At 39.6% G+C, this 17990-nt stretch overlaps 1 protein-coding gene across 2 annotated transcripts in view; it reads left to right on the top strand.

Moving 5' to 3' along the window:
* Positions 1–17990, top strand: part of LOC131685585 (zinc finger protein sens) — a 570390-nt gene that overhangs the window by 510062 nt on the left and 42338 nt on the right. For both annotated transcript variants that reach the window (XM_058969425.1, XM_058969426.1), the window contains one exon: positions 12714–13460. In XM_058969425.1, the coding sequence (XP_058825408.1) occupies positions 13026–13460 (435 nt within the window). In that variant the 5' untranslated portion in view covers positions 12714–13025. The remainder of the gene's footprint in view (positions 1–12713; positions 13461–17990) is intronic.

The raw sequence follows: 17990 nt of genomic DNA on the forward strand, positions 1-17990 counted from the left end.
TTCTTCGTCAAGCAGGCGGGAGTGGTGGCGCGGGTGGCGCCCCAGTGAGTGCTGGGAGTCTCGATAAATATTTGAAATTTGAGGGAGTTGCCTTGAATCTCATAGCATTTTTTCTTTTCCCGGTGAACTACACTGATGTAGTCGGTGCCACACTCATTCAAACTTGCGTGTAATTAGTCTATCTCTTTTTGGCACTACACACCGATGTAGCACAATGTAAAAACGAATACGCCATTAGAGTCATATTAACTGAATTCCTACAGCAGCAATGCGATTAATGGTTTTCGTTAGAAATTGAATTAACCCTGCCCAGCAGGTGATCTGGGACTTGGAATAACACTGGAGCTGCTGTGTTTGTCAGATGGTTGGCTTGAAACGTGGGAGCTCGGAACATGTCTGACTCTTTGAATGATAGTTGAATGACGCCTTTTGTTAGTTAGTATTCCATTTATTTTTCTGGTTCATTTGCAAATGATTGATAACTGTCATCAGTTTGGTATACATTTTTAATTAAACATTTATTCGGTGCAATTTGGAATTTGGAATGTATAAGGTACACACTTAAATTAGATTTCGTTGACCGGTAATTCTTTTGACGGAAATTTCGGTAAAGATCAAAAGATAACCAGTTTTTCGGTAAACATGATTTATTTGGCAGAAAATACGTCAAATTTTTTGTTATATACGAACGGTTTTACCTAAATCTGTATGTGAAAGTACAATTCATACCGGAATATCGCATTATTCCCGTATCCGGTAAAGAATTACCGAACGAATGGTAAAATAATCTCTTCATTACTAAATTTTGGTTATTCGTGAAAATTAACTGTCAAATCGCGGCCATTGGTAACGTTGTGAAGTGTTTTGCAGATAGATATTTCGTTTATTCTTTCGTGGTCGTGTCCGGAAATAAAAGATGACCTCTAAATAAAATTTCCGGTAAGTATTTCTTTAGTTAAAACGCTGGGGGACGCCAGTTATAACGACCATTAAAATCCATTACAGTATACATCCGCTACCGCTGCCATTCCAATGCATCGCGGCGCATAGTTCTTTATTGATCACTGCTAAAAATCTTTGATATATATATATACACATTCCACGCACTTGTATCGCTTACCTCATGAAAATAAATCTGCTCATATAAGTAAAAGTTGTTCTGAAATATGTTGGTATAGGTTTAAGGATACTAAATCATGACACCACCAGCACGCGCAAGCGCATTGGATTTATCGCTATGCTCGACATCGCTACAGTTAGATTGCAGGTGGAAGGTGATCCCTGATCCCCACGGGAACGATAATTTGCCTATCGTAATTTCAATTGCCAACAGTTCAAGACGATCAGAAACAATCAATGTCTCATATGACCTCACACGGAACATTGATTGGAAGAGTTACGCGACCGCGATATTCGCTAAAATCGAATCCATTCAAGAACTTCCTCCGGAGGAAGAGTACAGGTTTTTGGCTGGTTTGATTCTCGACAGTGCGAATCAAGCTCACACTAAACCAGTACCGGGCGCGAACACCCACGGACGATCTCCCACCCCTAGGTGGGACAAAGAGTGCTCAGAACTGTACGCGGAAAAGTCCACTGCGTATAAAGCCTTCCGGGACGACAGGTTACCCGATAGCTATCGACAATACGCGTCGCTAGAAAAGCGAATGAAGTGTTTGATGAAAGCCAAGAAACGCAGTTATTGGCGCCGGTTCGTCCACGGGTTAACGAGAGAAACAGCGATGAGCACTCTTTGGGGGACGGCTCGACGTATGCGTAACCGAAACAGTATCAACGAGAACGTGGAATATTCAAACCGCTGGATATTCGCCTTCGCCAAGAAGATCTGTCCGGACTCTGTCCCGCTACAGAAAACATACCACGCCGCGCCTCCTCACGATACCGCGAACGAAACGCCGTTTTCGGTGGTGGAGTTCTCACTTGCCCTCTTATCGTGCAACAATAACGCCCCGGGGTTAGACAGAATCAAATTCAACTTGTTGAAGAATATGCCTGATTCTGCTAAAAGGCGTTTTCTGAATTTATTGAACAAGTTCCTTGAGGGTAACATTGTCCCTCATGACTGGAGGCAAGTGAAGGTCATCGCCATCGCAAAACCGGGAAAACCAGCCTCCGACCACAACTCGTACCGACCGATTGCAATGCTTTCCTGTATCCGGAAGTTGTTCGAGAAAATGATCTTGTTTCGCCTCGACAACTGGGTCGAACAAATGGCTTACTGTCAGATGCACAATTTGGCTTCCGCAAAGGCAAAGGGACGAACGATTGCCTTGCGTTGCTCTCAACAGAAATTCAAATGGCCTATGCTAGTAAAGAGCAGATGGCATCAGTTTTCCTGGATATTAAGGGGGCTTTTGACTCAGTGTGTTCTTTCAAAGAAGCTGCATCAGCATGGTCTTTCGCCGAAGCATATGCATTTTTCGCATGGCGACTTAACAACATCGTGATTTAGCTACATGGGTCTTCCCCAGGGCTCATGTATAAGTCCCCTACTCTACAATTTTTATGTGAATGCCATTGACGATTGTCTTGCCAATTCATGCACGCTAAGGCAACTTGCAGACTACGGGGTGGTCTCTCTTACAGGGCCCAAAGCTGCCGATTTGCAAGGACCATTACAAGATACTTTGGACAGTTTGTCTGCTTGGGCTCTTCAGCTGGGTATCGAGTTATCCACGGAGAAAACTGAGCTGGTCGTCTTTTCTAGGAAGCGTGAGCCGGCGCAACTCCAGCTTCTACTCATGGGTGTAACGATCAATCAGGTTTTCACATTTAAATATCTCGGGGTTTGACTCTAAAGGTACCTGGGGATGTCACATTAGATATCTGAAACAGAAATGCCAACAAAGGATCAATTTTCTCCGGACAATAACTGAACCCAGGAGACCTAATTAGGTTGTATCAAACAACGATATTGTCGGTAATGGAATACGGATGCTTCGGCTTTCGCTCCGCCGCGAACATACATTTCATCAAACTCGAAAGAATTCAGTATCGTTGTTTGCGTATAGCCTTAGGGTGCATGCAGTCGACCCATACAATGAGTTTCGAAGTGCTGTCGGGCGTTCTCCCGTTGAAAAATCGATTTTGGGAACTCTGTAACGGTTCGCGTACGAGATATTAGAGGAATCTCAAACTCGGTGGTTTATGCGCCACTCTCGCGGTTAACGAGAGACCACCAGTCGTGTTAGCTTGCCCGACTATGCTACTAAAGCATGAAATCGTTCCTCAGGGTGTTCGCTCGAACGGTCCACTTTAGCTACACCCAAAATGCGAACCGTATGACTTACATACGAATAAGCATGATTCTAATGAGAATTCTGCATTGTAACTGGTATAATGCATAGAAAGCGATATTGGTCCGGGACAAAAATGCATTAAATGGCGATTACACTACAGAGACTTGCACAACCCCACAGTTGAGAATGTATTAGTGAATTTAACGATATCGGAGTATTAGCATTAAAATGACTCCGCACTAATACACATGTAAAGGACATCTACTAATACACGCTCAAGGACCTGTTTCCAATTCGATTTTCTACTGATCACATGCTGCATATTGGAGAGAACAGTTTATAGCTTCATCAAATTGGTGGGGTGTGGGTGATGATTATGTGTTGATATTATGTTGAGCTTTCGGCGTTCTCTCAACCCTAAATATACAAGAGATATGCGAGTTCTAGGAACTAGTTAGGATTATAAATGTTAATAATGATTAATGATTATTTAAGCACACTATGCGCAGGAGAAAGTTACCTAGGGTGATGAGCCCATTTTTGCCATGTTTCTATTATCAACCCTAACCATTTGAAGCCGTTAGTTAGAGCAGTGTCTGCCATCTTGTTCAACGCATTGAGTCAAATGGTAGCGCAACAATAGGGGCACTCAATTCGAGTTTTTGTTGCGCTCAAACACGAGAATTTCACTGTTTTCATCGCATTTGTGTTACTATATTGGTTCTTAATAAAGAAGCACAGCTGTTGATGTCAATTTTTACGCATTCCATTGACTGTAGGCCGAGAAATTAATGCATTAGTAAGGTACCCTGCTTAGTATGGTAAAAATAGGCACTTTACCATATATGGGAACATTGGGCTAACAAGTTAATTTAACATTTCTCGAGTACTTTTTCAAATGGACGTAAGTAACATTGAGAGCCTCTCTTTGTTTACTTTCTCTTTCGTTTATTACGACGTCATTACAACACTTTGTACTAATTTTCCAGTACATATCGAAAGCCGACGGTTTTTACTACAATAATATGCAAAGAGTAGAGTAGTAAATGTTGAAATGGCCGAGTAATGAACAGAAGAGAAAGACCTCAAAGAGAATCTATCATTGTTACTTACGTCCATTTGAAAAAGTACTCAAGATTTGTCTGATAGAAGCCGTCCGCCAATCATTTTTGGCATTCTTCATTTCAACAGTACTTTCAGGTGATATTATATCACTATTTCGCAGCAAAGTATCATAAACTATAAGGGCAGTAATGACATGGTTTTGCACGTTTGAGCAGCAGTTGCAGTTATTCAGGTCAGTTTGTATTATTTCCCGAACATGCGAATCCAGCGCACATCGCCCTGGTCAACGATCATCGCAAATCAATCTGAGCACAAATCATTTTCTTCCACTCTTCTCTGAAGCATAGAATGAGAGAGCGACGATTTTACTGCAAAAACTATTCGCTATGGAAAAATAACAACGCGTATATCACACACTCTCGTGAACGTAAACTGTTCACGCGTTTGGTGTGGTTGGATTTGAGCTGTTCGCAGACAAAAAAGCGTAACTGTGTATGAAGACAGAAGTTCTTACAAACACCACAGAGGTATTCATGTATAGAACACACCACCTTTTTGACAAACTCAGCAAGCAAAACCAACTAATACTTTTGCATGCGGGTAGATAATATGGTATCGTGTATTCTCAATCAGTTTATTTCATCATGAATCAAGTTGTGTTGGTATAATGCCGTAGCTATGTTTGGTCTACAATGCGAAGAAGGCAGGATTCTAATTCGGAATATGCATGAAAGGATGTAATGCCTTTTTGCCTTTCTCATATAAAGAAAGGCTATGCAATCACTGTAAAAATCGACTGTTTAACCGAGGCCCGGAGGGCCGAGTTTCATACACCATTCGATTCAGTTCGTCGAGATCGGCAAATGTCTGTGTGTGTATGTATGTGTATGTATGTGTGTGTATGTGTGTGTCATTTAAACTCACACAATTTTCTCAGAGATGGCTGAACCGATTTTCGCAAACTTAGTTTCATCTGAAAGGTATAACGCTCCCATAAGCTGCTATTGAATTTTTAGTTGATCCGACTTCCGGTTCCGGAGTTACGGGTTGAAGAGTACGGTCACACAGCAAATTCCCATATAAACTGGTACCACCATGATGTTAAAATGATGTAAAACATATTAAAATTGATGTAACATTACTCTAGTTTGCGGGTCTGGATCACTAATGATCAGTCAAAGCAGCTTTGACCACATTGGCCACCTATGACGGTTCATGACGCCCCTGGGGAACCCGCCAAGTTCCTAAGCTAATATCACACCGATTCCCCAACGAATTCTCTACCGATTTTTACAAACTTGATTTCAAATGAAAGATATAGTATTACCATTGATTGCTGCTGAATTTCATTCGGTTCTGACTCTTGCTTCCGGAGTTGCAGGGGTGTTAGTAAGGATACACTGGAATTTCCCATATAAATCGGTACAATCGTAATACCTCAGAGGCTAAAAACTATTGAAATGGTCACCAAATTACTTCTCATCGCAGATCTAGATCACTGATTGTCAATCAAACATTTTTTGAATATATTGTCCACTATCGACGATTCCGGAAGTCCGGAATTCCGGGCATATTCCACAATTAAAGTCTCATCGGTTCTTTGGTGATGACTGAACCGATTTTCTCAAACCAAATCTCAAATGGAAGGCAAAATATGCAGTTGAGTATTGCGTCGCCGCCCCTCCCCCCGCCTTGCGCTTACACTTTCCTCCTTCATCACTCCCCTCCCCTTGGACCACCCTCACGCCCGCATTTCCTTCATCCACCCCGTATACCGAAATAAGATGAAGGATTTCTGACGCATCCTCCACTCCCACTCTACTAACCCCCCATTCCCTCCACTTTCAAACCCATTCAACCAACATTTCAAAATATAATCACATGAAGATAACATTGAACTCATGCTGATTAAGCTAATTAAATATTATTATTTTGCCTTTCTAATATAGAAAGGTTATGCAATTGCTCCAAATGTGTGTATGTATGTGTGTATGTATGTATGTATGTATGTATGTATGTATGTATGTATGTATGTATGTATGTATGTATGTATGTATGTATGTATGTATGTATGTATGTATGTATGTATGTATCTTTGTGTGTATGTGCGGATTTGTTAACAAAATGTCCACATCGTTTTCTCGGAGATGGCTGAACCGATTTTTACAAACTATGATTCAAATGAAAGGTATAATATTCCCATAGGTTGCTATTGAATTTCATTTTCAACCGACATCTTGTTCCGGATTACGAGTTGAAAAGTATGGTTACAAAACAAAATTTGTTGATTTTTCCAAATCGGTTTCTCGGAATTTTCTGAACCGATTTTGACAAACTTAATTTTAAATGAAAGGTCCATCAGCTGCTGTTGAATTTTGTGTGGATCCGAGTTCTGGTTCCTGAATTACAGGGTGATATGTACGATCACGCAGCAAATTCCGATTCTAACGAATTCTGCGATGAATGTAAAAAGGTGATTTTTTTTCCAAAATGTAAACACAACTGTTGAATTTGTAGATCTAGGTCACCAACAGTCATTCAAAGTCGCTTTGGCCACACTGGCCATCGTCGACGGATCCGGAAGCATCCAAATTCAGAATAACGGTTATATTGGTTACTCGAAAATGGCTAGAACGATTTGATCAACTTAGTCTCAAATGAAAGGTGTTGCGTCTCCGGAAACTGATATTAAATTCCAACTCCATCCGACTTCCAGCTCCGGAGTTACGGGTTGTGGAGTGCCATTACATAGAAAACTCCGATTCAAACCGATACCGCGATGAATGCAAAAAAGTGCTCTTATATATACTTACCAAGTGTAATAAGAATGAAAGACATTTCCATAATTTTATATTGTACGAACCAGCTATTAAATCATAGTTTGTAGAAATGAGAAAGGCACAATTGCACCTCTAGGTGGATTGAAACAGCTTTTTCAATTTAATATTACCGCGGCTGTTTTTTCTTTTACAAAATTTTAGAACTCGAATAATGATTTCTTTTCTTGTACATTTGTCATGTCATGTATAATAACAAAATTTAATATTTCTATTTGAAAACTTTTAATGAATATAAACAACGCAAAAATTCTCGTGTTCATGATTGAGAAAGGCACAATTGCACCGCTAGGTGGATTAAAACAGGTTTTTGCCTTTCTCATAAAGAAAGGATAGGCAATCGCTCTGAAAACCGACTTTTTAACCGAGGCCCGGAAGGCCGAGTCTCATATACCATTCGACTCAGTTCGTCGAAATTGACGAATGTCTGTATGTGTGTATATGTGTGTATGTGTGTGTGTGTATTCAAAACTCACTCACTTTTATCAGAGCTGGCTGAACCGAATCGCTCAAACTTGAAAAGTATAACGCTCCCATAAGCTGCTATTGAATTTTTTGTCGATCGGACTTCCGGTTCCGGAGTTACGGGTTGAAGAGTGCGATCACCCAGCAAATTCCCATATAAAATGGTAATACCATGATGTCCAAATGGTGTAATACATATCAAAAAGGGTGCAAAATAACTCGGATTTGTGGGTCTAGATCACTAATGATCATTCTAAGCAGCTTTGACCACATTGGCCACCTATGACAGTTCTTGATGCCCCGGGTACTTTCCAAGTTCGTAAGTTAATCTCACACCTTTTTCTCAAGGAATTCTTGACCGATTTTCAGAAACTTAGTTTCAAATGAAAGATACAATACTCCCATGGACTGTTATTGAATTTCATTTGTATCTGACATTTGGTTCCGGAGTTACAGGTTGTTTTTTTCGACCACATAGGAATTTCCCATATAAACCGGTAAAATCGTAATACTTCAAAGGATAAAAATACATTTCTATTTGCAAGTCTAGATTACATCACTTCTATTTGCAAGTCAAGATCTCTGATGGCCAATCAAAGATTCTTTGAATATAATGTCCACTATTGTCAGTTGCGGAATTTTCGGGCTCTGGACATATTCCAGAATTAGTCACATCGATTACTCGGTGATGACTGAACGGATTTTCGTAAACCAAATCTCAAATGGAGGGTATAATATGCTGTTGGGTGTTGCATACTCCATCAGCCCCCCCTCACGCCATCTCTTTCTACATCAACGCCCCCCTCCCTCCACTTTGACCTATATTTTCTTCATCCGCCATATACATTTTTAGAGAATTTCGTTCCATAGCCATAAGTGAATTTGGAGTCGCTGAGCTCAAATTTGATATCGAAAAGATCAGATCAATTCATCTTATAGTGGTAAATTGATTTTGCTATTTTTATGATATAAGTTTTGCCAATAGTTGGTAATGAATACGAAAGAGAACACATAAATAAACTATTCGATTTCATTATCGCAATTCGGTTCTTACGGATTAGATTTCAACGTACTTTAGTGAACTGTAACTTATTTTTACTATAAATTTTATATAAGATGATAGAATCTATCGACATTCTTACTATGACATTCAGCTATCAACTCGGTATCGTTTGTTGGTTTTAATCGACGATTTTATTAATTGTATGTTTTGGCTAGCCTCAATTCGGTTGATTTCTTAGCTGTATTTTCGATTTAGGTATAACACTTTTTTACATTTTAACGACATTTAATTAGCTTAAGATTACTGGGTTGGGTAGGGAAAGTTATGAAAATTTAGAGCCATAGTACTCAAATGAGAGCAAGGATGTGAGGAATACAGATCGGAAAACTCGAAGTATCATTAGAAAAAGCGCTTCTATTATAATCTAGCCAAATATTAAAAGGCGCCTTTCTACTACTTATGCGCAAATTAATAAGTATTTATGCCTCGTTAGCTTTGTGTCGACTATCAGATATAGTACTTCATCAGCCTTTAACTTCGCAAATTCTGTAGCCTAAGCACTCAAGTTAACTAGCAGAATTTTCATAATAACTTGCATCAATCTTAGACAATTCTAATACAGTGAAGATCCGTTTGGTGAATTTTAGGCTATTAAAACGGGGATATTGACAAAATCGGGACATATATTTTTCTTTCTTTTTAACAACCGAAGTTCTTAAAATATTCTTCTTTAGTCCCTAGATATAGCTTAATAATCCTTTCCGATTATTTAGTTTAAATTTCACTTAATAGGGTCAGACAGCGCAAAATTGAAAAGAAAATTAAAATTTGGATTTTTTCTTATTAGGGATCTCTAAGATAAGAAAAATATGCTCAAAAAAAAATTTACTCGAATTCGACTTGGTTCGTCTGCTAGAGCTTATCAAACTACCAACTATCAATATGAGGCTGACAAAATCGTGGGCTGATAAAAGCGGATCTTCACTATTATCTATCAATAAAACCATGTAATGGTACAACAACATGACAACAATGTTCCATAAATACCTTCTCGTCTCATTGCGACTGTACTCTCCGCAAAATAGATCTTTGCCACACACGTCCATAGCGTACTAGTCCATTGTTCACATTGTTCTTTCAAATTGATGTTTTTTGAGTGTTTCAAACAACTCTAATAATTAAAAATCATATTCGACTTTGTTCTGTTTCGGGCCAGCCAGTTTATAAAAGGAGTAAATGAGTTATTTTAAATCTGCAATCTTTTACTAATACACTAGTTATAACACTATTTGTAACTTGTATGGACTTGTCAGCTTTAAATTTATCAAAATCTGAAAAAAATCAGATTCGTTCAGATTTCGAAAATATATATTTTAGCTAATTGTCAGCTTTTTGCCTTTCTCATATAGAGGATATGCAATCACTCTAAAAATCGTCAACCTAATCCCGGCATTGACATAAGGTTTCTGGGTTTTAACAGGAGAGATTTACACCCCCCCTCCCCCTCACCGGTCATCGCCAATTTAAATTCCCCTTAGATCACCCCTCATTGCATCCCCCCCCAAGCCACCACCCCATCCATCACTCATACCCCTTCCCCTTTCAACCCCATCATCTTTATACCACCGCTACAGCACAAGACATTCCGAATTAAGCTGTGGAGTGATTCGTTCGTAGTTAGCAGAAAGACAACATTGAACTAATGCTGATTAGGCTAATAAAGTATGATATTTTTTTTTGTTTCAAGTGTTTCACCGTCGACACATAGCTCATCAGGCTCGTGGCTGGCAAACTATTGTGTGTAGGTGTAAAGTGTACTAAGAATGTAGTAGATGTTTCAATAATTGAAACGAACATAACCAGCCACTCATAGTTTAAAGAAATGAGAAAGGCACAATTACACCACTAGGTGGATTAAAACAGGTTTTTATCAAAGCTTCAGACAGATCAGATAGAAGTTAGTCAAAGGGGGAGGGGGGCTACAGGGTAACCCAGAGCTCCCCCCACAAAATTATCTGGTCGTGACAATCTGGTATATACAGTGCTACTTAGCAGTGAAAACAGGACCAGGTGGGCTTTCTTTATGTAAATGTAAAACGCTAAACCGGAAGTCGCCTTCCTGGTTTTCAGAATGGTGCCAAAGATCGTTCTCTAGTATCTGTTCGTAAAGCCCGTTCCAAAATACACATATTGATTAGGTTATTGAGAATATATGCCACAAAAAATGGGGTGCCGACAACCGATTTTAGTAATTTTTTTGAAAACTGATCAAAAGAAAACTTGTGGTGATCATTTCGGTGCCATGCAATGTTGAATCACAAAATAGAATAAATTCACATCGTAAATATTCAATGCGCATACTTTTTCGATCGATTTATTTCTTTCTGTAACACTAAGCAAATCATCAAAAAAAACTTTTAAGTAGAGTTTCACTTGTTCAAAAAATATATTGGTTGTAGAACAAATTTTAAATTTTTTCGTTGCATGCATATTGGGATCAATCAAAAAAATGTTACACTCGATATAGGTCGTCAAATGTCCAAGGTTCCTCAAAGTCACGCAGAGACTTCTTTTGTCAGATTTAAGGTAAAGGTAGAGAAGATTTATGTGACACTTCCAAACACATGATATGTCGGTCTAAAATAACTTTAATATAAGCGTGTGTGTAGATTAAAAATAAAATTATTGGCGCTATATCAATCTTAGACGGGACAGTGAAAGATGCAAAATCCGACCGAGAAAGTATAGAACCTTCATGAAACATCAAAAAGTTCAGAAATCACTTTTGACGGATTACATGTAGGATTATCGGTTGACGGTCCCAGATGTGATGAAGAACTGAATATTTGCCACATCCGCAGTTCGCTTGCCAAACAAGAATTTTGTAGCGAATTCTTCTTTCACTTTATGTACAGCAGCCTTGTGCAAGTTTTGTCACCAAGTAATTATTACTGCTCTTATTCGACCTTCGTATACTTGTTGTACACAACGTTTCCATGTTTTTGTTCGAAACAACGAGGGGTTCTAAAATCACTTAATAGTTTCCGCTATCTTGCGTTTTCTTTGGAAGGGATTAGTAGACATTTGGTTCAGTTACAACTTAGAGGTGGAATCCCAGACATACCCGATATTTGCTGATTACAGGTATTATCAGAAAACGAAAATATAACCTGTTCGCGTTAAAAAATAACACAAGAAATCTTAATTCTTTTCTGTTCAACCACTTTTGCTTGCTACCATTATTTAACTACAACCGCCTGTTCGTAGAATATCCAACAAACCAAATCGCTCACGCACCCAAAGCAAAGCACAACAGAAGAATTAGGGTGAACAGTGCACATAAACAAATCGATAACAATAATGTAAACAAAAGGCACTCACCTGCAACGAGACTCGAAACGGCGGGCGCGCGCAACTGTTGGAGCTGGCTGCTGGGTAAACAATCATAGTAAGCATGGTGAATAGCGCCGCAACCAAAACCGCGTTGGTGTGGTGTGGTGCTGGGCGGTGGGCACGTAAAGTTGGCAAGTGTATACACTGTTGTATAGTTTAAAGTAAACAAAACACGCCAAGTCAGCTACAGCAAATACAAGTGATAATTTATTGCATGCAAAGTAGCTGTTCTCACGCTGGTTGTACGAGGTAGAAGGGAAAAAGGTACAATGTTGTATTTATATTAACAAACTGTCACCCGCTCCCCGACACGAACTGTATCCCTCGATGAGGAGGAAGATCGATCAGGTAGCACGCCCTAATCAAGCGGAACGCATCACGTACTCTTTTATTAGCCATTAAAATAGCAGAGAGCGTGCGGCCGTTAAGGTAACAGTTTATGCTAATAATAACAATAACCCAGCAGGCCACACGTCAATTGAACGTTGTGGCGTTCCGATGGACGACCAGTAGATATTAACACACACGTCTTTTTCCGTACATATCTGGCAGCACTGTTCGAAACCGTCAAGCCTCTTTTCGAGCAGCAATCAAACTGTCTTCCATGAATTCACCAAATTAAACATTTTTAAAAATTCCCACTCATTAGCATTTCGTTTAATAACTGTTTCAATCCTTCTCTCCTTTCAGACGATCTCGATTTGACACGACAAAAAATGCATCGCTGCCCTTCGACTGCCAGAAAAATCGATCCTGCTTCTTCCTCGCATCATCCAACCGACGCCGTTAATTTCGATAGCTTCAAATCGGGGCGGCATGCGAAAATACCCGACTCAATTTAAAAACGTTTAAATTTTACCAATCTCAATCCGTTCCTGCTCATCGCCCGAGAAGGCATGGAACGGAGCGAGTTCGTTTAGTTGTTTCGTCGGGGATTTGGGGCTCGGTTAGCCTTTACTTAATTCCTTTTGCGAAGCAATCAAAGTGCAATCGGACATATTTATGTTGGAAATCATCTCGAATGGCATAATGACTTCATCGGGCATGGACATAAGTGAAACGTTTCGGCCTGAAGATCTGGGAAAGACGGATTTTTTCGACTATGTAACCACCGGTACGGCAGCAGAAATGACCATCAGTGGACCGGGTAGCAGCACTGTGGGGAACGGTGGCAGTACATCCAGCAGCGGGAACGGCGCCGCGACGGTGGCAATCGATCGACCCCCTGGGATCCGACCCGGGAACGGTGATGCAGGAGGCGGGCCCAGTACGGTCAGCAATCGAAACGGTCCGGAAGCCATTAATGGAAGTGCATCGAGTCAGGCGGCCGGTGGACAGACGTCGGCAAGCGGGAGCAACGGAACTGGTTCCACCACCACTACCAGCAGCAACAGCAGCAGCAATAACAATAATCAGCCGCTGCAAGGATTCGACCAGGTGAGTGCTGATTGCTACCATTTTAAGTACTCGACAGAGAACACGTATACTCTCGCTATCTCTCTGCCGGTACAATGCGTCCATCACTCCAACAAACGAGAGCTCTCCAGTCAAGCTTTTTGTTCGATCCATCCATTCTTCGCACTGTTCACCTTGATCAGCAGGCACCCACCGCCGCAGCACTGCCGCCACGTGCGGCCCCGCAGCTTCTCGCAAAGTGGTCGCTAATTGTAAAATTGCTGTTTCAATCGGTTTTAATTGGGTCAATAATACTCCAAATTGATTTCAATGCTTCACCGGGGCCGCATTGTCGACATTGAACTAGAGGTGGGCGCGGTACTGTCTCGTTTCATTGTTCGTTTGCTTCTTTCATTTCTCAAATGCTATTTGCGAAATTCGTCCCTCTCACTCATACCACCGGCACACGGACGCTGACTAACACTGGAGAAGAAACGTCACTGAATTGGTTTACTGAAGAGCTGAGATACGAATTACGATTGCTGCGCCTACTGCTGTTTGAAGGGATAGAATGAATAAATTGTGGCGCCTGCACAGTGGTCCAGGAAGCGAAATTAGCGGGAAACAATTGTTAACGGATTCATCTTTAGGTTTAGAGATTTGGTGTCTTAGATACATCTATTGTGCGTGACAAACTGCATCTTTTGTCTGAAACGGTTTTAGGGTGGTCCTTAAAATGTCAAAGTTGTAGATATTATTTCAAATTATAGTTCAGAGAGAATGATACTTTCTTCTGCAATATTGTAGAACAATCAATTCTGAGCAACTTTGTTGAAGATATTAACTTTGTATCTCAAACCGTTTTCATTTTATAGTGAGTTCCATATCATAATTTAGGGTGTCTCTCAAAAAAGCAGTTTTCTCCGTACAGTCTTTTAATATGATTTTTCTCACAAAAGTACCCTTCAGTGTACTTTTATAGCATGATTAGAGGCAACTTTTGCTGAAGAAAGAAAAATTTTATCTTGTCGGGTTCAAAAGTTATACTTAATTTTCACTTAAAAATACGCCCTTTTCAAATGTCGATATCTCAAAAGGGGACAAACAAAAATTAATAATTTTGATTGCATTTAAAAGGCTATACTTTTGCCTATAATATATTGAAGAATTGGAGAACGCTTTTTTGTCTTTCTCAAATAAATCATATTTAAGTAAAAGCATTTTTGCGTATAATCCTACAGCTCTCGTATTAAAAAATATTTGTTTTGCGCTGATTCTGTCAATTCTTATAAAGAATTTTCAAGGATCACATCCATTTGCAGGATCCCTCACCCTATGCTTTCTACCTACTCGGGCGTAAAGTGTTTCGCCGCCGCTGCTTACCCTTCGTGCAATCTATCATTCGTTCGTGGTTTTTCGTTTACACAACGCACACCACCCTACGGAATTTTCAGTAGATCTACGGGATCGCCGATGTATTTTTGGTCAGTTGCCGCGTCATTTGGACTAGCGGCGTTATTTGACCACCTGTGTACATTAGTTTCCTAAAAAATTTACTATGCTATATTTCTCCTTCTGCACTATGCTATATTTCTCCCAAGTGGATTTGCCTATTTTTCCCCACTAAGGAGAAAATTGTTTAAAGCCACATTTGCGCGTTAAGAGCACAAATCCTATAATTAAACTAGTTATGGAATTTGCGTTTCGACTTCATCTCATCAGAATTTGACTAACTTAGTGACATGACTAAACTAGCGCCCAAAAAACGGAGACAAAATAATTGTGTTCCTGAACTGAGCCAAACCAAATGTTTCGATTACGACAGTCCTCATCAGCTTAAAAATGAACTCCTTTTCTTGTGGGACATTACGCTTGGCTAGGGGTTTGGTCCGGAACACAATTAGTGTCTCCGTTTTTTGGGACTAGCGTCAATCCGGCGCTAGCATAGTCCTTTCACTAAGTTTGTGTCGGATTCTGATGAGAAGAATCCTAAACGCAAATTCCATAAATAGTTTAAATTGACAATGTTTATATTCTGCACCATATTCTTACAATGAGATATTTAATTGGACATACAAGTCGGACTCGATTATCCGGGGATTCGATTATCCGTGATTCGATTATCCGGGGAAAATGATTCGATTATCCGGGTGTTTTGAAAAATAATCAAATTTCATCTAGATTGTCTGATTATAGTGGTAATTCGATCATTGAAGGCAATAGAACTTTTTCGGGAAATGTGGGGGGGGGGGGTCTAGGGTTAACCTCCTCTCAAATTTTGACCAACCTCAAAAATAGTTTATATATGGGTTAGTCGGGGCATAAATCACTTCCAAAATCTTTTAGACCAATCAGCTTGACCTCCACATTTCTAAAAATAATGGAGAAAATGATGGACCTACACATTAAATCAGAATATTTGAAACAATCTCCACTGAGCAAGTTTCAATTCGCATATCGAAATAACAAATCAACAGTAGATGCGTTACACATGCTGATCGGAAAACTGGAGAATTCTATCGTAACAAAAGAAATTTCACTGGCTGCCTTTCTCGACATAGAGGGAGCTTTCGACAATGCATCTCATAGCTCAATGCAGAATGCTATGAGGAAACATGGGTTCGATATCTACACAATAAATTGGATCAACGCGATACTAATAAAACGTGACGTAACTAGCACGCTTGGAAACACGACACTGACTATGAAAACAAATAAGGGATGCCCTCAAGGCGGAGTTCTATCGCCCTTATTGTGTTCATTGGCTGTAGACGAACTATTGAAATCATTACCTGAAATGGGATACGAAGTGATTGGATTTGCAGATGATGTTGTAATCCTCGTGAGGGGAAAATTTGACACTGTTATCTCAAATAGAATACAATCTGCATTAAACTTCACTTTGAAGTGGTGTAAAAAGGAGGGCTTGAACATAAATCCCTCCAAAACAATCATAATCCCATTTACTCGAAAAAGGAAATATTCTTTGTCAACACTTTTGCGCAACGGAACAGTAATTGAATTGTCCTCTGAGGTAAAGTATCTGGGATTGATACTAGATAAAAAACTAAACTGGAATGCACACATTGAGCAGGTTATAAGCAAGGCAACTAGTGCTCTTTGGGTGTGCAGTAGAACATTCGGTAAAAAATGGGGTCTCAGACCTAGTATGGTTTACTGGTTATACTCCACAATTGTCAAGCCAAGAATAACATATGCCTCGCTAGTTTGGTGGCCTAAAACAAAAGAGACATCAACTCAAAAAAGCTAGGTAAACTTCAAAGGCTTGCTTGTGGAGCGATAACCGGTGCCATGCGAAGTACTCCATCGAAGGCACTAGATGCAATGCTGCATAGAGTGGGACATGGTTATATGAAAAAAATAAAATTTCGCTCCGAGTAACTTTTTGGGTCCCATTTAGCTCCCAGAACAACTCTAAAAAATTTTAGCTCGATCGGTGAAACTATATTTTTGCGCCCACGGTTTAAAGTTTACATGGGATTTTATATGGGAAAATTGTCTTTTGCAAATTAATTCTTCCAAGAGTCGCCCGTTATCTCCTAAAAATAAACATATGTCTGATTTTTATAGGAAATTTGTCAAGAAAACAAAGTCTAGAAGACTGAAAAACGATCTGATGCTAGTGGAAAAAGTTATTAAGCAAAAACAAATTAATGCCCTGAAGATTGATGAAAATTTCACTTTTCATAGCATCACTGCTTCTGACGGTTTTATTATATACAAATTGTTTAACTTACTCGTATTATGTACAAAAGAAGCCTCAATTTATCCCTCAAAACCTTGCGAAGTGGCCAAATAGTATAGATAAATGATTTAGATACGTTAAGAGAGGATTAAAACAAAATTGCGTATAATTGGACAACCAACAGCAGTGGTGCTAGAAAAAATGAATATTTTATCAATCGTCAGAGCATCAATCGGTTTCTGCTTAATAACTTTTTTCTCAAGCATCAGATCGTTTCGTGGTTTTCGAGACTTTTTTTCTTTGTTAAATTTCCTATACAAACCACATAACGATTTATTTTTAGGAAGTAATGGGCGACTCCTGGAGGAATTATTTTGTAAAAGTTAACTTTCCCATACAAAATCCCATGTAAACTTTAAACAGTGGGCGCAAAAATATAGTTTCACCGATTGAGCTAAGAATTTGCACAGTTGTTCTAGGGCCCAAATGGTACCTAAAAAGTTGCTCGGAGCTGGAATCTATTTTTTGTCCCACCCTAATGCTGCACCTCCTTCCGCTTCATCAGACGATAAAATTAGAAGCAGTAAAAAGCGCATTGAAAATAACTCGTCATAAAAAATTATTAACTGGAGACTTAACAGGACACCTTGCGGTTCTGAAAGATTTCCCTATAAATAACCTTGTCATTACAAACGAAGATTGGCTACAGGTAATGCCGAACTTTGAAACTCCCTACAAAATTAATGAGTCTGAACGGTCAACCTGGGAACAAGGTAGCCCTATTCTCCGTCCAGGCTCAGTAATTTTCTACACAGATGGGTCTAAAATGAACCATTTGACGGGATCTGGTGTTACAGGACCAGGAA

The sequence above is a fragment of the Topomyia yanbarensis genome, chromosome 2, assembly GCF_030247195.1.
Source record: "Topomyia yanbarensis strain Yona2022 chromosome 2, ASM3024719v1, whole genome shotgun sequence".
NCBI lineage: Eukaryota > Metazoa > Arthropoda > Insecta > Diptera > Culicidae > Topomyia > Topomyia yanbarensis.